The sequence below is a fragment of the Chiloscyllium punctatum genome, chromosome 18, assembly GCF_047496795.1.
Source record: "Chiloscyllium punctatum isolate Juve2018m chromosome 18, sChiPun1.3, whole genome shotgun sequence".
NCBI lineage: Eukaryota > Metazoa > Chordata > Chondrichthyes > Orectolobiformes > Hemiscylliidae > Chiloscyllium > Chiloscyllium punctatum.
The window spans coordinates 85,183,549-85,207,688 of NC_092756.1; the positions used below are offsets into that span (position 1 = coordinate 85,183,549).

The window sequence follows — 24,140 nt, forward strand, 5'->3', positions numbered from 1 at the left end:
ACACACCCACACAGATACACACAGACACACACGGATACACACACACACACACACACACACACACACACAGATACACACAGACACACAGATATACACACAGACAGACATACACACAGACAGACATACACACACACAGACAAACAGACACAGACACCCACACAGATACACACACACACAGACAACCAGACACAGACACACACACAGATACACACAAATACAGGCACAGACAGACACACACACAGACAAACTGACACCAACACCCACACAGATACACACAGACAAACTGACACCGACACCCACACAGATACACACAGACACACAGATACACATACAGACAGACACACACACAGACACAGATGCACACAGATACACAGAAACACACAGATACACAGTCACACACAGACACACACACATACACACACAGACAAACACATACACACACAGAGACACACACATATAAACACACAGGCACACACACATATACACACACACACATGCACACAGATACACAAAAACACACACGTACACACAGACACACCTACATCCATATACACACACACACATACAGACACACAAAGACACACACAGACAGACACATACACAGAAACAAACACCCATACACATACAAACAGACACACACACTCACACACACATACACAAACACAGACACAAACACATACACACACCTACACAGACACACATACAGACACAGACACACACACAGACACACACAGACAAACACAGACAAACACAGACACGCAACAGACAAACACACACATACACACAGACACACACAAACACACACACAGACACACCTACACCCATACACACACACATACACACTGATACACACAGTCACACATACACACACAGACACACACACACATACACATACCCACACAGACACATACACATACACACACAGACACATACACACAGACACACACACAAATACGCACAGACACACACACAGGCACATACACAGACACACAACAGACACACACACATATACAGACACACACAGAGACACACACACGTACACACACACAGATACACACATACACAGACACACAACAGACACACACGCACACAGCTACACACAGACACACACGGATACACACACACACAGACACACAGATATACACACAGACAGACATACACACACACAGACATACACACACACAGACAAACAGACACAGACACCCACACAGATACACACACACAGATACACACAAATACACACACAGACAGACATACACACACACAGACAAACACAGACAAACACAGACACGCAACAGACAAACACACACATACACACAGACACACACAAACACACACACAGACACACCTACACCCATACACACACACACATACACACTGATATACACACACAGACACACATACACATACCCACACAGACACATACACATACACACACAGACACATACACACAGACACACACACAAATACGCACAGACACACACACAGGCACATACACAGACACACAACAGACACACACACATATACAGACACACACAGAGACACACACACGTACACACACACAGATACACACATACACAGACACACAACAGACACACACGCACACAGCTACACACAGACACACACGGATACACACACACACAGACACACAGATATACACACAGACAGACATACACACACACAGACATACACACACACAGACACACACACAGACAAACAGACACAGACACCCACACAGATACACACAGATACACACACACAGACAACCAGACACAGACACACACACAGATACACACAAATACACACACAGACAGACATACACACACACAAACAGACACAGACACCCACACAGATACACACACACACACAGACAACCAGACACAGACACACACACAGATACACACAAATACAGGCACAGACAGACACACACACAGACAAACTGACACCAACACCCACACAGATACACACAGACAAACTGACACCGACACCCACACAGATACACACAGACACACAGATACACATACAGACAGACACACACACAGACACAGATGCACACAGATACACAGAAACACACAGATACACAGTCACACCCAGACACACACACATACACACACAGACAAACACATACACACACAGAGACACACACATATAAACACACAGGCACACACACATATACACACACACACATGCACACAGATACACAAAAACACACACGTACACACAGACACACCTACATCCATATACACACACACACATACAGACACACAAAGACACACACAGACAGACACATACACAGAAACAAACACCCATACACATACAAACAGACACACACACTCACACACACATACACAAACACAGACACAAACACATACACACACCTACACAGACACACATACAGACACAGACACACACACAGACACACACAGACAAACACAGACAAACACAGACACGCAACAGACAAACACACACATACACACAGACACACACAAACACACACACAGACACACCTACACCCATACACACACACACATACACACTGATACACACAGTCACACATACACACACAGACACACACACACATACACATACCCACACAGACACATACACATACACACACAGACACATACACACAGACACACACACAAATACGCACAGACACACACACAGGCAGATACACAGACACACAACAGACACACACACATATACAGACACACACAGAGACACACACACGTACACATACACAGACACACAACAGACACACACGCACACAGCTACACACAGACACACACGGATACACACACACACAGACACACAGATATACACACAGACAGACATACACACACACAGACACACACACAGACAAACAGACACAGACACCCACACAGATACACACAGATACACACACACAGACAACCAGACACAGACACACACACAGATACACACAAATACACACACAGACAGACACACACACAGACACACACAGACAAACTGACGCCGACACCCACACAGACACACAGATACACATACAGACAGACACACACACAGACACAGATGCACACAGATACAAACACAGACACACAGAAACACACAGATACCCACACCCACACAGACACCCACACTCACACAGATACACACAGACACACACACACATAGACACACACACAGACATACAGACTCACACACAGACACACACACAGACACACACACTGACACCCACACCCACACACACACAGACACACACACACCGACACAGACACTCACACAGACACACACACACAGATGCACACACACAGACAAACCCACACACACACACACAGTCACACATACAGACACACACAGACACATACTCACACACAGACACACACACACCCACAGACACACCCACACACACAGACAGACACACAGCAACAGACACACCCACAGACACACACAGAGACACCCACACTGACACACACGCGGATGCACACACACAGACATACACACGTACACACATACACACACAGACACTCAGACAGACACACACATAGACACACACACCCACACAGACACGCAGGCACACACAGACACAAAGAACACACACGCCCACAGAGATACACACAGACACACACACAGACAGACACACAGACAGATAGACAGACACACACACACACACACACACAGAGGTACACACACAGAGACACACACACAGACACACAAACACAGACACACAGACGCACACACACTGATACACAGACACACACAGACACCCACACCCACACAGATACACACAGACATACACGCACAGACACACACAGACACACACACAGACTCACACAGACACTGACACACACTGACACACACACCCACACACATTGACACACACATACAGACTCACACACACATACACACTCACACTCACACAGACACACACACCCGCGCACACTCAGACACACATACAGATACACACAGACACACACCGACACATACTCACACACACCCACACACACACAGACACACAGAGACACACACACACACACACACACACACACACACAGACACACACCCACACACACAGACAGACACAGACATACACTCACAGACAAACACGGACACACACACTGACACACACACAGACACACACACAGACACACACATATGGATGCACACACAGACACACACATACAGACACACACACAGACTCACACACATAGACACACACACAGGCACACATACACATAGACACAGACACACACGTCGACACACACACAGACAGACACACACATAGACACACACGCGCACAGACACACACAGACACAGATACATACAGACACACACACACACAGACAGACACACACAGACACTCACACAGCCACACAGAGGCACAGACACACCCATACACATACACACAGACACACACACAGACACACCCATACACATACACACAGACACACACAGACACAGACACACATACATACACACAGACACTCACACACATACACACACAGACACACACAAACACAGACACAAACACATATACACACATACACAGATACACACAGATACACACACAAACACACAGACACACATTCAGACAGACACACACACACAGACAGACACAGATACACACAGACACTCAGACACATACACACAGACAGACACATACACACACAGACACATACACACACAGACACATACACACACACATGCACAAACAGACACACATAGACACACACGCACACACACATACACACAGACACACACCCATACACAGACACACATACATACACACAGACACACACACACACATACACACAGACACACACAAACACATATATACACATACACAGACACGCACATACACACAGAGACACAGACACAGACATTTACACAAAAACACACACACAGACACACACAGATACACAGACACACACACACATACACAGATACACACAGACACTCAGACACATACACACAGACAATCAGACACATACACTCACACTCACACACACACAGACACACCCATCCGCACACACTCAGACACACATACAGATACACACAGACACACACCGACACATACTCACACAGACACACACCCACACACACAGACACACACAGACATACACTCACAGACAAACACGGACACACACACTGACACACACACAGACACACACACATGGATGCACACACAGACACACACATACAGACACACATACAGACACACACATAGACACACACACATAGACACACACACACAGACACACATACACATAGACACAAACACACACAGACTCACAAACACACACAGACACACACGTCGACACACACACAGACAGACACACACATTGACACACACACGCGCACAGACACACACAGACACAGATACATACAGACACACACACAGACAGACAGACCCACACAGCCACACAGAGGCACACACACAGACACACACAAACACCCACACAGACACACAGAGGCACACACACAGACACAGATACACACAGACACAGACAGACACACACACACACACATAGATACCCACACACAGACACAGACGCACACAGACACACAGACATAGACTCACACACACACCCATACACACAGACACACACAGACACACAGATACGCACAGACACAGACAGACACACATAGATACCACACAGAGACCCACACACATATACACACACACAAACACAGACACAGACGCACTCAGACACATAGACACACACACCGACACACACACCGACACACACATAGACACACACACAGACACGCAGATACACAGACACTCAGACAGACACAAACATAGACACACACACATAGCCACACACAGACACACACACCCACACAGATACACACAGACACACAGACACACACAGATACACACACAGACAAACAGACACAGACACACACACAGATACACACAGACGCACACAGATACACACACAGACAAACAGACACAGACACCTACACAAATACACACAGGCACACACACACAGACACCCACACAGATACACACAGACACACACAGATACACGCACAGACACAGATGCACACAGACACACACACACACAGAGAAACACACAGATACACAGACACACACACCCACACAGATACACACAGACACACACACACATATACACACGCACAGGCACACAGACTCACACACCCACACAGACACAGACACTCACACAGGCACACACACATGGATGCACACACACAGACACACACACCCACACACACAGACACACATACAGACACACACACACACATACTCACACACAGACACACACACACCCACACACAGGCACAGACACACAGCAACACACGCACCCACACACACAGACACCCACACTGACACACGCGGATGCACACACACAGACACACACAGACATACACACAGATACACATACACACACAGACACTCAGACAACACACACATAGACACACACGCACACATGCGCACACACAGACACACAAACACAGACACACAAACACTGACACACACACAGACAGACACACATTGACACACGCATACAGACTCTCACATACATACACACAGACACACTCACACTCTCACACCCACAGACACACCCACCCACACACACTCAGACACACATACAGATACACACACAGACACACACAGACACATACTCACACACACACCCACACACCCACAGACACACACTCACAGACACACACCCATACACACACACCCACAGGCACACACACAGACACACGTGCAGACATACACACACAGACACACACAGACAAACAGACACAGACACACACAGATACACACAGACACACACAGATACACACACAGACAAACAGACACAGGCACCCACACAGATACACACAAGCACACACACACAGACACCCACAAAGATACACACAGACACACAGACATACACAGATACACGCACAGACACAGATGCACACACACAGACACACAGAAATACACAGATACACAGTCACACACAGACACACCCACCCACACAGATACACACAGACACACACACATATACACACGCACAGACACACAGACACAGTCACATAGACACAGACACACAGACTCAAACACACAGACACACACACTGACACCCACACACACACACCGACACAGACACTCACACAGACACACACACACGGATGCACACACACAGACACACACACCCACACACACAGACACACACAGACGCAGACTCACACACAGAGACACACCCACCCACACATACAGACACACACAGACACATACTCACACACAGATACACACACACCCACACACAGACACAGACACACAGCAACACACACACACGCACACACACACACAGACACCCACACTGACACACACACGGATGCACACATACAGACACACACAGACATACACACAGGCACACATACACACACAGACACTCAGACAGACACACACATAGACACACACACCCGCACAGACACACAGGCACACACAGACACAAAGAACACCCACACCCACAGAGATACACACAGACACACACACAGACACACACACACACACACACACAGGCACACACACACAGACACACAGAGAAACACACACAAACACACAGTCACACAGACACACAACCACAGACACACACACACTGACACACAGACACACACCCACACAAACACAGACACACACGCAGGCACACACAGACACACACACAGACACAAACAGACACACGCACACAGACATACACTCACAGACAAACACGGACACACACACAGACACACACGCGGATGCACACACGGATGCACACACACAGACACACACATACAGACACACACACATAGACACACAGACACGCACCCAGACACACACACAGACACGCACCCAGACACACACACAGACACACACACAGACACATACTCACACACAGACACACAGATACACAGACACGGATATGCACAGACACAGACAGACACACATAGATACCACACAGAGACCCACACACATATACACACACACACACACAAACACAGACGCACTCAGACACACAGACACACACACCGACACACACACAGACACATACACACAGACACGCAGATACACAGACACACAGACACTCAGACAGACACAAACATAGACACACACACACAGCCACACACAGACACGCAGACACACACCCACACAGATACACACAGACACAGACAGACACACTTACAGACACACACTCTCATACACAGACGCACACACAGACACAGACACCCACACAGATACACACAGACACACACACAGACTCACAAACACACACACACACACAGAGAAACACACAGATACACAGACACTCACAGACACACATACACACACAGACACTCAGACAGACACACACATGCACGCAGACACACAGGCACACACACACACACACACACACACAGAGAAACACACAGACACACAGATACACAGACACTCACAGACACAGACACACACATAGACACACAGACAGACGCAAAGGTACACAGACGCACACAGACACACAGGTACACAGACACACACTAACAGACACACACACACAGACACACACACACATAGACACATGGATAGACACACAGACACAAACACGCACACAGATACACACAGACACACAAACACACACACAGACAGATACACACAGACCCTCACAAACACACATACACAGACACACACACACAGACACAGACAGAAACACACAGACATACAGATACACAGACACACAGAGACACACATACACACACAGACACTCAGACAGGCACAGACATAGACCACACACACACGCACACACACACGCACACCCACACAGACACACACCCACACAGATACACACAGACAGGCACACATAGACACCCACACAGACACCCACACAGACACACAGACAGACACACAGATACACAGACACACTCATATGTATACACACACAGACACACACATACGTCTACACACACGCGCACACAGACACACACACACAGACACACACACAGACACACACAGACACACAGACAGAAACACACAGACACACAGATATACACTCACAGACACACACACATGCACAGACACACACACCCACACAGACACACAAACACACACAGACACACACACACACAGACACAGACGCACACAGACACACACACAGACAGAAACACACAGACACACAGATATACACACACAGACACACACACATGCACAGACACACACACCCACACAGACACACAAACACACACAGACACACACACACACACAGACACAGACGCACACAGACACACACACACAGACAGACACACAAATACACAGACACACATAGATACACGCACAGACACACACACCCATACAGACACATGCACAGACGCACATACAGACACACACACACGGACGCACAAAGACATACAGACAGAAACACACCGATACACAGACACACACAGACACGCATACACACACAGACACTCAGACAGACACACACATAGACACACACACATGCATAGACAGACACACACAGACACACACACAGGCACCCACACAGACACACACAGACCCACAGAGACAGACACATACACAGACAATCACACAGACACAGACGCACACAGACACACGCACAGACACACTCAGTGACACGCACATCCGTACAGGTACACACAGACACACAGAGACAGACACGCACACAGACATGCACACAGACACACTGATACACACAGACACACACACAAACACAGACACACACAGACACATACAGACACAGACTCATAGACACACACACAGACACACGCACACAGACACACACCCACACAGATACACACACACACATAGACACACGCACAGACACACCCACACAGACTCACAAATACACACACACACACACACACACACACAGATACGGACACACAGAGACACACACATAGACACAGACACACAGATACATACACCCACAGACACAGACACACACAGACACGCAGACACACACAGACACACAGACAGATACACAGATACACTGACACACACAGACACATACAGACACACAGACAGACACACACACACAGACACACGCACAGACACACAGACACACACCCACACAGACACACACACACAGACACACACAGACACGGACACACACATGCACACACACACAGACAGAAACACACAGACACACAGATACACAGACACACAGAGACACACATACGCACACAGACACTCAAATAGACACACACACACACACAGACACCCACACAGACACACACAGACAGACACACAGATACACAGACACACACACAGACACACACATACGTACACACACACACATACACATGCAGTAATTGGCTCTTTCGACTCTCAAGTCTTTAAATCAAATATTACGCCCCCATTTGTAACTTCACAATTGACCATACTAATAATGTTCTGAATTCCTCCTCGTGAATTACCCCACCCTCCCAAACCCCCTTCGAGTACCCCTTACTCCTCTTGCCCAAGGGAACTCATCCCATTCCCTCAGGAAGAGAGGACACTCCAGATACAGACCATCCAGAGGATTGTACATGGGCAGCTCTTGGGGGTTCTAGACCCCTTTGAGATAGCAGCCAACATTTCCTTAAAACTTATATTTTGTTTGTGTCCAGTGGCCTTTACTGAGTGTGTGTGGAGTGTGCGCTGCAGTTGTGTTTTATCAAGGTGCCCCACAGGCTGTAGTTCACTCTGTAGCTGTTTCACTGTGTTTTGGAGTCTTGGCCAGGGCTGGATCTGTTACAGGACAGTGTGCTACACAGCACCAGTTCCACCAGGTGGTGGTGGTACAGAGCTTCGTAACTCCTGTGTTTCTGGAACTGTCCAGTTAACAACCAACAGGATGGGGAGAGCCTGGTTCTCTAAATCAGTCATGTCTGTCTGTTCAATATTGATTGGATGACTGTTCATGGTACTTCAGTCAGATTGATTAAGGGCCAGGGTGTCTATATTATCTCTCTCACCTTGTGGCAGGCTCTCACCCTGTATCTTGCAGTGTCTTTGCTCCACACACCCTCTCAATCTCAGTCTGTCTCACACCCTGTGTCTCTCAGTCTGTTACACCCTGTGTCTCTCAGTCTATCCCACACCCTGTGTCTCTCAGTCTGTTTCACACCCTGTGTCTCTCAGTCTATCCCACACCCTGTGTCTCTCAGTCTGTTTCACACCCTGTGTCTCTCAGTCTATCCCACACCCTGTGTCTCTCAATCTATCCCACACCCTGTGTCTCTCAATCTCAGTCTAGCCCACACCCTGTGTCTCTCAGTCTGTCTCACACCCTGTGTCTCTCAGTCTGTCACACCCTGTGTCTCTCAGTCTGTCTCACACCCTATGTCTCTCAGTCTGTCACACCCTGTGTCTCTCAGTCTATCCCACACCCTGTGTCTCTCAGTTGTTTCACACCCTGTGTCTCTCAGTCTATCCCACACCCTGTCTCTCTCAGTCTGTTTCACACCCTGTGTCTCTCAGTCTATTCCACACCCTGTGTCTCTCAGTCTGTTTTACACCCTGTGTCTCTCAGTCTATTCCACACCCTGTGTCTCTCAGTCTGTCTCACACCCTGTGTCTCTCAGTCTGTCACACCCTGTGTCTCTCAGTCTATCCCACACCCTGTGTCTCTCAGTCTGTTTCACACCCTGTGTCTCTCAGTCTATCCCACACCCTGTGTCTCTCAGTCTGTTTCACACCCTGTGTCTCTCAGTCTATCCCACACCCTGTGTCTCTCAATCTATCCCACACCCTGTGTCTCTCAGTCTCAGTCTAGCCCACACCCTGTGTCTCTCAGTCTGTCTCACACCCTGTGTCTCTCAGTCTGTCACACCCTGTGTCTCTCAGTCTATCCCACACCCTGTGTCTCTCAGTCTGTTTCACACCCTGTGTCTCTCAGTCTATCCCACACCCTGTCTCTCTCAGTCTGTTTCACACCCTGTGTCTCTCAGTCTATTCCACACCCTGTGTCTCTCAGTCTGTCTCACACCCTGTGTCTCTCAGTCTGTCACACCCTGTGTCTCTCAGTCTATCCCACACCCTGTGTCTCTCAGTCTGTTTCACACCCTGTGTCTCTCAGTCTATCCCACACCTTGTCTCTCAGTTGTTTCACACCCTGTGTCTCTCAGTCTATCCCACACCCTGTGTCTCTCAGTCTGTTTCACACCCTGTGTCTCTCAGTCTGTTTCACACCCTGTGTCTCTCAGTCTATTCCACACCCTGTGTCTCTCAGTCTGTCTCACACCCTGTGTCTCTCAGTCTGTCACACCCTGTGTCTCTCAGTCTATCCCACACCCTGTGTCTCTCAGTCTGTTTCACACCCTGTGTCTCTCAGTCTATCCCACACCTTGTCTCTCTCAGTCTGTTTCACACCCTGTGTCTCTCAGTCTATTCCACACCCTGTGTCTCTCAGTCTGTTTCACACCCTGTGTCTCTCAGTCTATTCCACACCCTGTGTCTCTCAGTCTGTTTCACACCCTGTGTCTCTCAGTCTATTCCACACCCTGTGTCTCTCAGCCTGTTTCACACCCTGTGTCTCTCAGTCTCAGTCTATCCCACACCCTGTGTCTCTCAGTCTATCCCACACCCTGTGTCTCTCAGTCTATCCCACACCCTGTGTCTCTCAGTCTGTCTCACACCCTGTATGTAGTATCATCAAACGTTAGTGTAAGAAGGAGGCCATTTGATCCATCGTGTCTGTAGCATCTCCTGAAAGAGCTACCAATCTAGTCCCAGTCTCCAGGCCTATCTCTGTAACCCTCTATCTTCCTCCCTTTCAAATATATCTCCAACTCTCTTTTGAAACCTCCTGTGAAATCTGCCTCTCTCACTCTCCCAGGCAGTGCATTCCAAATCACAGCAGCTCTCTGAGTGAAGAGGTTTCTCCTCCTCTCACTGCGAACTCTCTTGCTGATAATCTAAATTTGTGCCCCCTCATTACTGCCATACTAACTAGTGGGAACAGTATATCCTCTTTACCCTGTCAAACTTATTCATAAATTTACACTCCTCAATAAGGTCACCTCTTAATCTTCTCTGCTCCAAACAGAATACGCCCAATCTCTCTAAAAGGACAAAGAACATAGAACAGTACAGCTCAGTACAGGCCCTTCAGCCCTCGATATTGTGCCAACCTTTTATCCTATTCTAAGATCAGACTAACCTACATACCCTTCATTTTACTATCATCCATGTGCCTATCCAAGAGTCGCTTAAATGTCCCGAATGTATCTGATTCTACTACCACCGCGGGCAGTGCATTCCACACACCCACCACTCTCTGAGTAAAGAACCTACCTCTGACGTCTCCCCTAAACCTTCCTCCAATCAACTTAAAATTATTCCTCCTCGTGATAGACGTTTCCGTCCTGGGAAAAAGTCTCTGGCTATCCACTGTATCTCTGCCTCTCATCATCTTGTACACCTCTATCACATCATCTCGCATCCTTCTTCGCTCCAATGAGAAAAGTCCTAGCTCCCTCAACCTTTCTTCGTAAGACATGCCCTCCAGTCCAAGCAGTATCCTGGTTAATCTCCTCTGCACCCTCTCTAAAGCTTCCACATCTTTTCTATGATGAGATGATCAGGACTGAACACAATATTCCAAGTGTGGTCCAACCAGGGCTCTATAGAACTGCAGCATAACCTCGCAGCTCTTAAACTCAGTTCCCCTACTAATGAAAGCCAACACACCATACGCCTTCTTAACAATCCTATCAACTTAAGTGGCAACTTTGAGGGATCTAGAGACATGGACCCCCAAGATCCTTCTGTTCCTCCACACTGCCAAGAATCCTACCTTTAACCCTGTATTCTGCACTCACATTTGACCTTCCAAAATGAATCACTTCACACTTTTCCAGGTTGAACTCCATCTGCCACTTCTCAGCCCAGTTCTACATCCTATCAATGTCCCGTTACAACCTACAACAGCCCTTCACACTATCCACAACCCCACCAACCATCGTGCCACCGGCAAACGTACTAACCCACCCTTCCAGTTTCTCATCCAAAAATCACAAAGAGCAGAGGTCCTAGAACAGATCCCTGTGGAACACCACTGGTCACCGAGCTCTAGGCTGAATACTGTCCATTTATTATCATCCCTTACCTTCTATGGGCCAGCCAGTTCTGTATCCAGATAGCCAGATTTCCCTGTATCCCATGCCTCCTTACCTTCTGAATGAGCCTGCCATGGGGAACCTTATCAAACGCCTTGCTAACGTTCATATACACCATATCCACTGCTCTACCTTCACCAATGTGTTTTGTCACGTCCTCAAAGAATTCAGTAAGGTTTGTGAGGCATGACCTTCCCTCACGAGGCCATGCTGACTATCTCTAATCAAACCATGGTTTTCCAAGTAATCATAAATCCTGTTTCTCGGAATCCTCTCCAATAATTTACCCACCACCGACATTAGACTGACTGGTACGTAATTCTCAGGATTGTCAGGTTTGAGCTATAGGAAGAGGCTGAACAGGCCGGGGGCTGTTTTCCCTGGAGCGTCGGAGGCTGAGGGGTGACCTTATAGAGGTTTATAAAATCATGAAGAGCACGGATAAAGTAAATAGACAGGATCACTTTCCCAAGGTGGGGGAATGCAAAACTAGAGGGCATATGTTTAAGGTGAGAGGGGAAAGGCTTCAAAGAGATCTAAGGGGCAACTCTTTCACACACAGAGGGTGGTGTGTGTGTGGAATGAGCTGCCAGAGGAAATGTTGAAAGCTGATACAATTAAAACATGTAAAAGAAATCTGGATGGGTATATGAATAGGAAGGGTTTAGAAGGATATGGGCCAAGTGCTGGCAAATGGGACCAGATTAGGTTAGGATATCTGGATGGCATGGACTAGTTGGACCGAAGGGTCTGGTTCTGTGCTGTACATCTCTATGACTCTATCACTGCACTGGTTAGTTGCCCAGCACACGCATTTCCAACTGGATCATTGTCATCATCTTTGAATTTGGTGAAGACAGAAGCCAATTTGTACCTCTCCCATATCCTTGGCTTCAGTCAGCAGCTTCCCCTGCTTGTTCTTTATGGGTCCCACTCTATCATTTACTCATCTTTCATTGTTAACATTCAACGACTTGTTTTAAGGCGGTCAGCTATTCCTCCCTCATTGTTTGACATAGCCTTCCTTATTCCAACAGTGGCCTAGCTGCTGTGTTTGAGCTACTCTTCCTGATCTCTGTGGCTGAACAAAGCTCAGTCTCACGTCCTGGAGAACAAACTCCAATATATGGGAGAGGCCAGAATTCGATCTCCCAGATGTGAGCTGGCCTCTAATACACTCAATCAGGAATTCTGGAAAACACCAACTTGATTCGGAGAGTGGTTGGACTGTGGGGAACTTGCTCACTCAAACTTCACCTTGTGCGAAAATGTTAAAATGATTGCACTTAGGGGAAAACTGGATAGATCTTGAGGGAGGAAGGAATGAGAGGACAGGATCAGAATAGAGTAGAATCCAATTACAATTTACTTTCATGTGTCTATTTACAAATATAACTGAAAGGTTTTAGAAGTCGCCATACCACGGCGCATAAATTAATGACAGAAGTCAGAAATAAGAAAACACAAAAGTAAAGGTTCATCACAGTTGAACTAACGGCTCCTGGATTCGGGCTACAGTAGAAAAACAGGCTGAAATGCCCATGCTGGGATCAGACAAGATCTCCTCACTGGCACAGGCCTTCACACTGGGACCAGGCCTCCACACTGGGACCAGGCCTCCACAATGTGACTAGACCTCCACACTGGGACTAGGCCTCCACACTGGGACTAGGCCTCCACACTGGGACCAGGCCTCCACACTGGGACCAGGCCTCCACAATGTGACTAGACCTCCACACTAGAACCAGACCTCCACACTGGGACTAGACCTCCACACTGGGACTAGGCCTTCACACTGGGACTAGACCTCCACACTGGGACTAGGCCTCCACACTGGGACTAGACCTCCACACTGGGACTAGGCCTCCACACTGGGACTAGACCTCCACACTGGGACTAGGCCTCCACACTGGGACTAGGCCTCCACACTGTGACTAGACCTCCACACTGGGACTAGGCCTCCACACTGTGACTAGACCTCCACACTGGGACTAGGCCTTCACACTGGGACTAGACCTCCACACTGGGACTAGGCCTTCACACTGGGACTAGACCTCTATGCTGGGACCAGACTTTCACACTAGGACTAGGCTTCCATACTGGGACTAGACCTCCATGCTGGGACTAGGCCTCCACACTGGGACTAGGCCTCCACACTGGGACTAGGCCTCCACACTGGGACCAGGCCTCCACACTGGGACTAGGCCTCCACACTGGGACCAGGCCTCCACACTGGAACCAGACCTCCACACTGGGACTAGACTTCCACAGTGGGACTAGACTTCCATGCTGGGACTAGGCCTCCACACTGGGACTAGACTTCCACACTGGGACTCGGCCTCCAAACTGGGATTAGACTTCCATGCTGGGAGTAGGCCTCCACACTGGGACTAGATTTCAACGCTGGGACTAGGCCTCCACGCTGGGACTAGGCCTCCCTGCTGGGGCTAGACTTCCATGCCGGGACTAGATCTCCACACTGGGACTAAGCCTCTGCACTGGGACTAGACCTCTATACTGGGACTAGGCCTCCACACTGGGACTAGGCCTCCACACTGGGACTAGACTTCCATGCTGGGACTTGTCCTCCACATTGGCGCTAGACCTCCACACTGGGACTAGGCCTCCACACTGGGACTAAGCCTCCACACTGGGACTATACTTCCACACTGGGACTAGACCTCCTTCACTGGGATTAGGCCTCCACACCAGGCTGCTGGAATATTCAGAAGCAATTGAAGTAGGCCTCCATGACGCTATGAGCCCTTGGCTTGTACCACCATTCCAGGTCTTCAGAATCCACCTTGTTGCTGGGAGATGGGATTTGATGTCTTCTGCTGAAGTTGTTAGAAGAAAGTAAGGTATCGAAATAAATGGCAACATTAAAAAAAAAGCATATAGGGAGAAAATGCAAAGTGGACGGAGTAGACGTGTTTCTGGGCTGAGGAGCTCACACTTTCTGCTGTTACTCTGCCGCCATCTTGAATAAACTAGAGATGACAGGTGGTGGAAGAGGCTTGATTACAGTATCAGCAGCACAGATCAGATAGGCCCAGTGATCTGGCTGTCTGCCTAACGGTGTAACTTTATTTTTTTTGCTGTCAGGTTAGTCACGTTTGTGTTTGTCTCTGGCTTTCATTCCAGAATTATCTTCCCACCAAGCAGGACATCCTACTCGCTCGAAGAGCAACCAAGGGCATCGTCGAGTATGACTTTCTCATCAAGGGCATCCCCTTCAGGATGATGGACGTAGGCGGACAGCGCTCCCAGAGGCAGAAGTGGTTCCTGTGCTTCGAAGGCATCACCTCCATCCTGTTCATGGTGTCGTCCAGCGAGTTTGACCAGGTCCTGATGGAGGACCGGCGCACCAACCGCCTGGTGGAGTCCATGAACATCTTCGAGACGATTGTGAACAACAAGCTCTTCGCCAGGGTCTCCATCATCCTCTTCCTGAACAAGACCGACCTGCTGGAGGCCAAGGTGAAGACGGTCAACATCGAGAAGCACTTCCCAGACTTTGTGGGCCGGCCCCACCACCTGGAGGACGTCCAGAAGTACCTGCTATTGTGCTTCAACCGCAAACGGCGGGATCGGAGCCGCCCGCTGTTCCACCACTTCACCACCGCCATTGACACGGAGAATATCCGCTTTGTCTTCCATGCTGTGAAGGACACCGTTCTCCAGGAGAACCTCAATGATATCATGCTGCAGTGATGTGAGAGACCGTCTGCGGCCCTGGTGGGCCCAGGTCACGCCGAGGTCGCACAGGGGTCAAGTGGATGTGACTTCAGGCCCACACTGTTGGAGGCAACTGACAGTGCGGGGATGAGAAGAGGGGTCTAGGCCACACCGTATTTAATATTTAATATTCCCTGATATTCGAGGTTCTGCTGAAAATTCAGATGTATTTCACTGCCCGGCCTGGCCCTCCTGATTGAGCGTTTATTCCTTTTGGATTCCACACCCACCGCCATTTTGGCTTTCGCTTCCCACCGTTCCCCTCCCCCACCACCAACAATGTTGGCTCAGATACTAACCAACTCCTCGGTCTTTTTTGGGAGTGCGAAGCTGGGCAATGGGAGCCAGTGGACCATCGAATTGAGGGAAGCATTACCTGACTTCCATGCCCCAGGAAAAGGTGGTAGCACTGAGGTCCAAGAGCCCTCAAAGGTAGTCTTCCAGTTCCATCCCCATCTCAGGCCAACTGAGGTGTCTTGACCAAAAACTGAACCAAAGGCAGAGGTGAAGAAGTAGTGTCACCAGATTGGCCGTGATAGAGTCATTCAGATCCTTTGGTCCAACCAGTCCATGCCGAACATAATCCCAAAGTAAACTCATCCCACCTGCCTGCAGCCAGCCATATCCCTCTAAACCTTTCCCATTCATGTACTTATCTTTTAAACGTTGTAATTGTACCCTCACCCACCACTTCCTCAGGAAGTTCACTCCACACACGAACCACTCTCTGTGTAAAAAGGTTGCCCCTCATGTCTTTTTTAGATCTTTCTCCTCTCACCTTAAAAATACAACACCCCAGTCTTGAATCCCCCACCCGAGGGAAAAGACACCTGCCATTCACCTTATCTTCAGCCCTCTTGATTTTACAAACCTCAATGAGGTCACTTCTCAACCTGCTGCACTCCAGTGAAAAAAGTCCCGGCTTATCCAGCCTCTCCTTATAACTCAAACCCTCCATTCCCAGCAACACCCTGGAAAATCCTTTCTGAACCTTCTCCAGCTTAATTATGTCCTTCCTAAGACAGGGAGACCAGAACTGGACACAGTACTCTCTCCGGAAGAGGCCTCACCAATGTACTGTACATGACGTCCCAGATCCTCTATTCAAGGGTCTGAGCGTGAAGGAAAGCATGCTAAACACCTTGTTAACCACCCTGTCTACATGTGACGCAAACTTCAAAGAATTATGTACCTGAACCTGAGGTCCCTTTGTTATATTACACTACCCATGGCCTTAGCATTAATTGTAGAAGTTCTGAATGGAGGGGTAGCACTGAGGAGTCCAATGGTGTACTCCTGCTCCAAATCCAGAAGATTGGACTTGGGTCAATGAGAGTCATGCAACATGAAGACCCAATGACCTCTCTCCTCTGTTGTTTGCTAATCGTCATGGTGATGGGGTCAGGCTGGAGGGAACACCCTGAGTGCTGTACAGTTCCTCATAGTCACCATTTGGGGAAAAAAGACAGAAGAAAATTCTCTAACAAAAAAACAATGTAGGTGGTAAAGTATATTGCTGGTGTTAATTATTTTCTTATATTCGAGAGAGGAATTCTGATGGTGAGTTTTTCCCTTCGTTTGGGATGGCATCATGGTTAAAACTCTGGGCTACTAATCTAAAGGCCCGGGCCAGTGCTTTGGACACAACGGGTTCAGTTCCCACGGCAACTGATGGAATTTGACCACAGTTAATTCAATCTGCAATCGACCAGGCTCCGTGATCATCGTGAAAATCCCATCCGGTTCACCACTGCCCTTCAGGGAGCGAAATCTGCCGACCTTTCTGGGCCTGGCCTACATGTGACTCTAGACCCGCAGCAACACGATTGAATCTCAACTGCCCTCTGAAATGGCTGAGGGAGGCACTGAGTTCAAGGGACCGTGGACCTTGCTGGTGAGACTCACCTCTGACTAAAAAAATGAAGTTAAAAATCACGCAACACCAGGTTATAGTCCAACAGGTTTAATTGGAAGCACACTAGCTTTCGGAGCGACGCTCCTTCATCAGGTGATAGTGGAGGGCTCGAACGTAACACAGAATTTACAGCAAAAATTTGCAGTGTGATGTAACTGAAATTATACATTGAAAAATTGATTGTCTGTTAAGCCTTTCATCTGTTAGAATACAGTGATAGTTTCACTCCTTTCATGTGTAAATCACAAAACTCTTTTTTAAAAAAAGTTGCATTCTCGGGTTAGCTGTTAACAATGGTGATAGCTAGACAATATGTTGAAGGTGTTAGCCCCCTGTGTTCTCTGTCTATGCCACGATGTTTAGATTGATTCTAATCTAAAAAGTGAGATAACAGAGTTTTACATATACTCATGCAGTTTTTGAGCTCAGAGTTCTACATGAATGTATGCAGTTTTTGACCTCAATTTGACCCATCATTTCCTGATGAAGGGCTTTTGCCCGAAACGTCGATTTCGAAGCTACTTGGATGCTGCCTGAACTGCTGTGCTCTTCTAGCACCACTAATCCAGAATCTGGTTTCCAGCATCTGCAGTCATTGTTTTTACCTTCAACATATTGTCTAGCTATCACCATTGTTAACAGCTAACCCGAGAATGCAATTTTTAAAAAAAGGGTTTTGTGATTTACATATGAAAGAAGTGAAACTATCACTGTATTCTAACAGATGAAAGGCTTAACAGACAATCAATTTTTCAATGTATAATTTCAGTTACATCACACTGCAAATTTTTGCTATAAATTCTGTGTTACGATCGAGCCCTCCACAATCACCTGATGAAGGAGCGTCGCTCTGAAAGCTAGTGTGCTTCCAATTAAACCTGTTGGACTATAACCTGGTGTTGTGTGATTTTTAACTTTGTACACCCCAGTCCAACACCGGCATCTCCGAATCATAAAAAAAATGAATGAATTAAAGGACCTTTGGGAGGCACTGCCCGTTAAAACAGACTGTTACCTGAGAAAGGGAAGCGTGTGAAGTAACAGGAAGAAGATGGGGTAGGGGCACTAACCCTAAGAAAGGGCCTAGTGAGTTGCTCAGGTCAAGGGCAGTTAGGAATGGGCCACAGGTACCAATGATGCCCTCATCCCATGAAAACCCAACCTTGCCATATACGTTGCTTGGCACAGCCTTCTTTCCACCCACTTCCTCCTCCAGCCGAGGTGGCAGGGTGCTTGGTCAGATATCTTTCCCAATTGTCTCTCTCCTCTGAATCCGAAGGTTCTGTATTCGAGTCCCACTCCAGGAACTGATGGGTGCTCTGACGTAGGCCTTAGGCATCACTTTCTGACAGAGGGGATGCGAGCTGAGCAGCTCTGTCCACCCCTCCACCTGGTGGTTATCACACCAAGAGGGGAACAAGCTAAAAAAAGTGGGAGGTTCCATGTCAACACTGGGGTTAAGAATGTTGGGAGCTCAGTGGGCCAATGGCCAGAACTAACCTGGATCGTTGGGATTTGGGATTGTGCCAGGACCCATAGTCGGCTAATTCTCTAACATTGACGATGATAGTGTCCAAACGGCAGCCGAGCGACCAATGCCCACCCAGGAGTGAGTTACAGACTGCGGCCTGATTAATGGTTATGTTGGTTTATGTGTTGAGTATGGGACATGCAGGAATGAGTTACAGATTGGACCCCGAGTGAGGGGTTTAGGTAATTTATATATAGGTTAATAGAAACCGGGGAGTGAGAGTGAGTGAGGGGTTTGTGTGGTTTATATATAGAGTAACAGATACCTGGGAGTGAGAGTGAGTGAGGGGTTTGGAGAGGTTTATATATAGAAGAACAGATACCCGGGAGTGAGTGTGAGTGAGGGGTTTGGAGAGGTTTATATATCGAATAACAGATACCCGGGAGTGAGTGTGAGTTACGGGTTTGTGTTGCTTATATATAAAATAACAGATTCCCGGGAGTGAGTGTGAGTGAGGGGTTTGGGTGGTTTATATATAAAATAACAGATACCCGGGAGTGAGAGTGAGTGAGGGGTTTGGGTGGTTTATATATAGAATAACAGATTCCCGGGAGTGAGAGTGAGTGAGGGGTTTGTGTGGTTTATATATAGAATAACAGATACCCGGGAGTGAGAGTGAGTGAGGGGTTTGGGTGGTTTATATATAGAATAACAGATACCCGGGAGTGAGAGTAAGTGAGGGGTTTGGAGAGGTTTATATATAGAATAACAGATTCCCGGGAGTGAGAGTGAGTGAGGGGTTTGGAGAGGTTTATATATAGAATAACAGATTCCCGGGAGTGAGTGTGAGTGAGGGGTTTGTGTGGTTTATATATAGAATAACAGATTCCCGGGAGTGAGTGTGAGTGAGGGGTTTGTGTGGTTTATATGTAGAATAACAGATACCCGGGAGTGAGTGTGAGTGAGGGGTTTGTGTGGTTTATATATAGAATAACAGATACCCGGGAGTGAGAGTGAGTGAGGGGTTTGTGTGGTTTATATATAGAATAACAGATACCCGGGAGTGAGAGTAAGTGAGGGGTTTGGAGAGGTTTATATATAGAATAACAGATACCCGGGAGTGAGAGTGAGTGAGGGGTTTGTGTGGTTTATATATAGAATAACAGATACCCGGGAGTGAGAGTGAGTGAGGGGTTTGGGTGGTTTATATATAGAATAACAGATGCCCGGGAGTGAGAGTGAGTGAGGGGTTTGTGTGGTTTACATATAGAATAACAGATACCCGGGAGTGAGAGTGAGTGTGGGGTTTGTGTGGTTTATATATAGAATAACAGATACCCGGGAGTGAGAGTGAGTGAGGGGTTTGTGTGGTTTATATATAGAGTAACAGATACCTGGGAGTGAGAGTGAGTGTGGGGTTTGTGTGGTTTATATATAGAATAACAGATACCCGGGAGTGAGAGTGAGTGAGGGGTTTGTGTGGTTTATATATCGAATAACAGATACCCGGGAGTGAGTGTGAGTTACGGGTTTGTGTTGCTTATATATAAAATAACAGATTCCCGGGAGTGAGTGTGAGTGAGGGGTTTGTGTGGTTTATATATAAAATAACAGATTCCCGGGAGTGAGAGTGAGTGAGGGGTTTGTGTGGTTTATATATAGAATAACAGATACCCGGGAGTGAGAGTGAGTGAGGGGTTTGGGTGGTTTATATATAGAATAACAGATTCCCGGGAGTGAGAGTGAGTGAGGGGTTTGTGTGGTTTATATATCGAATAACAGATACCCGGGAGTGAGTGTGAGTTACGGGTTTGTGTTGCTTATATATAAAATAACAGATTCCCGGGAGTGAGTGTGAGTGAGGGGTTTGGGTGGTTTATATATAAAATAACAGATTCCCGGGAGTGAGAGTGAGTGAGGGGTTTGTGTGGTTTATATATAGAATAACAGATACCCGGGAGTGAGAGTGAGTGAGGGGTTTGGGTGGTTTATATATAGAATAACAGATTCCCGGGAGTGAGAGTAAGTGAGGGGTTTGGAGAGGTTTATATATAGAATAACAGATTCCCGGGAGTGAGAGTGAGTGAGGGGTTTGGAGAGGTTTATATACAGAATAACAGATTCCCGGGAGTGAGAGTGAGTGAGGGGTTGTGTGGTTTATATATAGAATAACAGATTCCCGGGAGTGAGAATGAGTGTGGGGTTTGTGTGGTTTATATATAGAATAACAGATTCCCGGGAGTGAGAGTGAGTGAGGGGTTTGGGTGGTTTATATATAGAATAACAGATTCCCGGGAGTGAGAGTGAGTGAGGGGTTGTGTGGTTTATATATAGAATAACAGATTCCCGGGAGTGAGTGTGAGTGAGGGGTTTGTGTGGTTTATATATAGAATAACAGATTCCCGGGAGTGAGTGTGAGTGAGGGGTTTGTGTGGTTTATATATAGAATAACAGATTCCCGGGAGTGAGTGTGAGTGAGGGGTTTGTGTGGTTTATATATAGAATAACAGATTCCCGGGAGTGAGAGTGAGTGAGGGGTTTGTGTGGTTTATATGTAGAATAACAGATACCCGGGAGTGAGTGTGAGTGTGGGGTTTGTGTGGTTTATATATAGAATAACAGATTCCCGGGAGTGAGAATGAGTGTGAGGTTTGGATAGGTTTTATATAAAATAACAGATACCCGGGAGTGAGATTGAATGAGGGGTATGGGTGGTATATACAGACATCCGGGAGTGAGGGGTTTGAGTGGGTCATATATAGAATAACAGATACCCGGGAGTGAGTGTGAGTGAGGGGTTTGTGTGTTTATGTATAGATTAACAGATACCCGGGAGTGAGTGTGAGTGAGGGTTTTGTGTGTTTATGTATAGATTAACAGATACCCGGGAGTGAGAGTGAGTGAGGGGTTTGTGTGTTTATGTATAGATTAACAGATACCCGGGAG

The 24,140-nt window shown here is 47.5% G+C and overlaps 1 protein-coding gene across 1 annotated transcript in view; it reads left to right on the forward strand.

Moving 5' to 3' along the window:
- The window catches only part of LOC140489275 (guanine nucleotide-binding protein subunit alpha-12-like), a 73,429-nt gene extending 53,655 nt beyond the window's left edge, over positions 1-19,774 (forward strand). The window contains exon 3 of the mRNA XM_072588645.1: positions 17,215-19,774. Within this exon, the coding sequence (XP_072444746.1) occupies positions 17,215-17,784 (570 nt within the window). The 3' untranslated portion in view covers positions 17,785-19,774. The remainder of the gene's footprint in view (positions 1-17,214) is intronic.
- Positions 19,775-24,140: the final 4,366 nt, after the last annotated feature.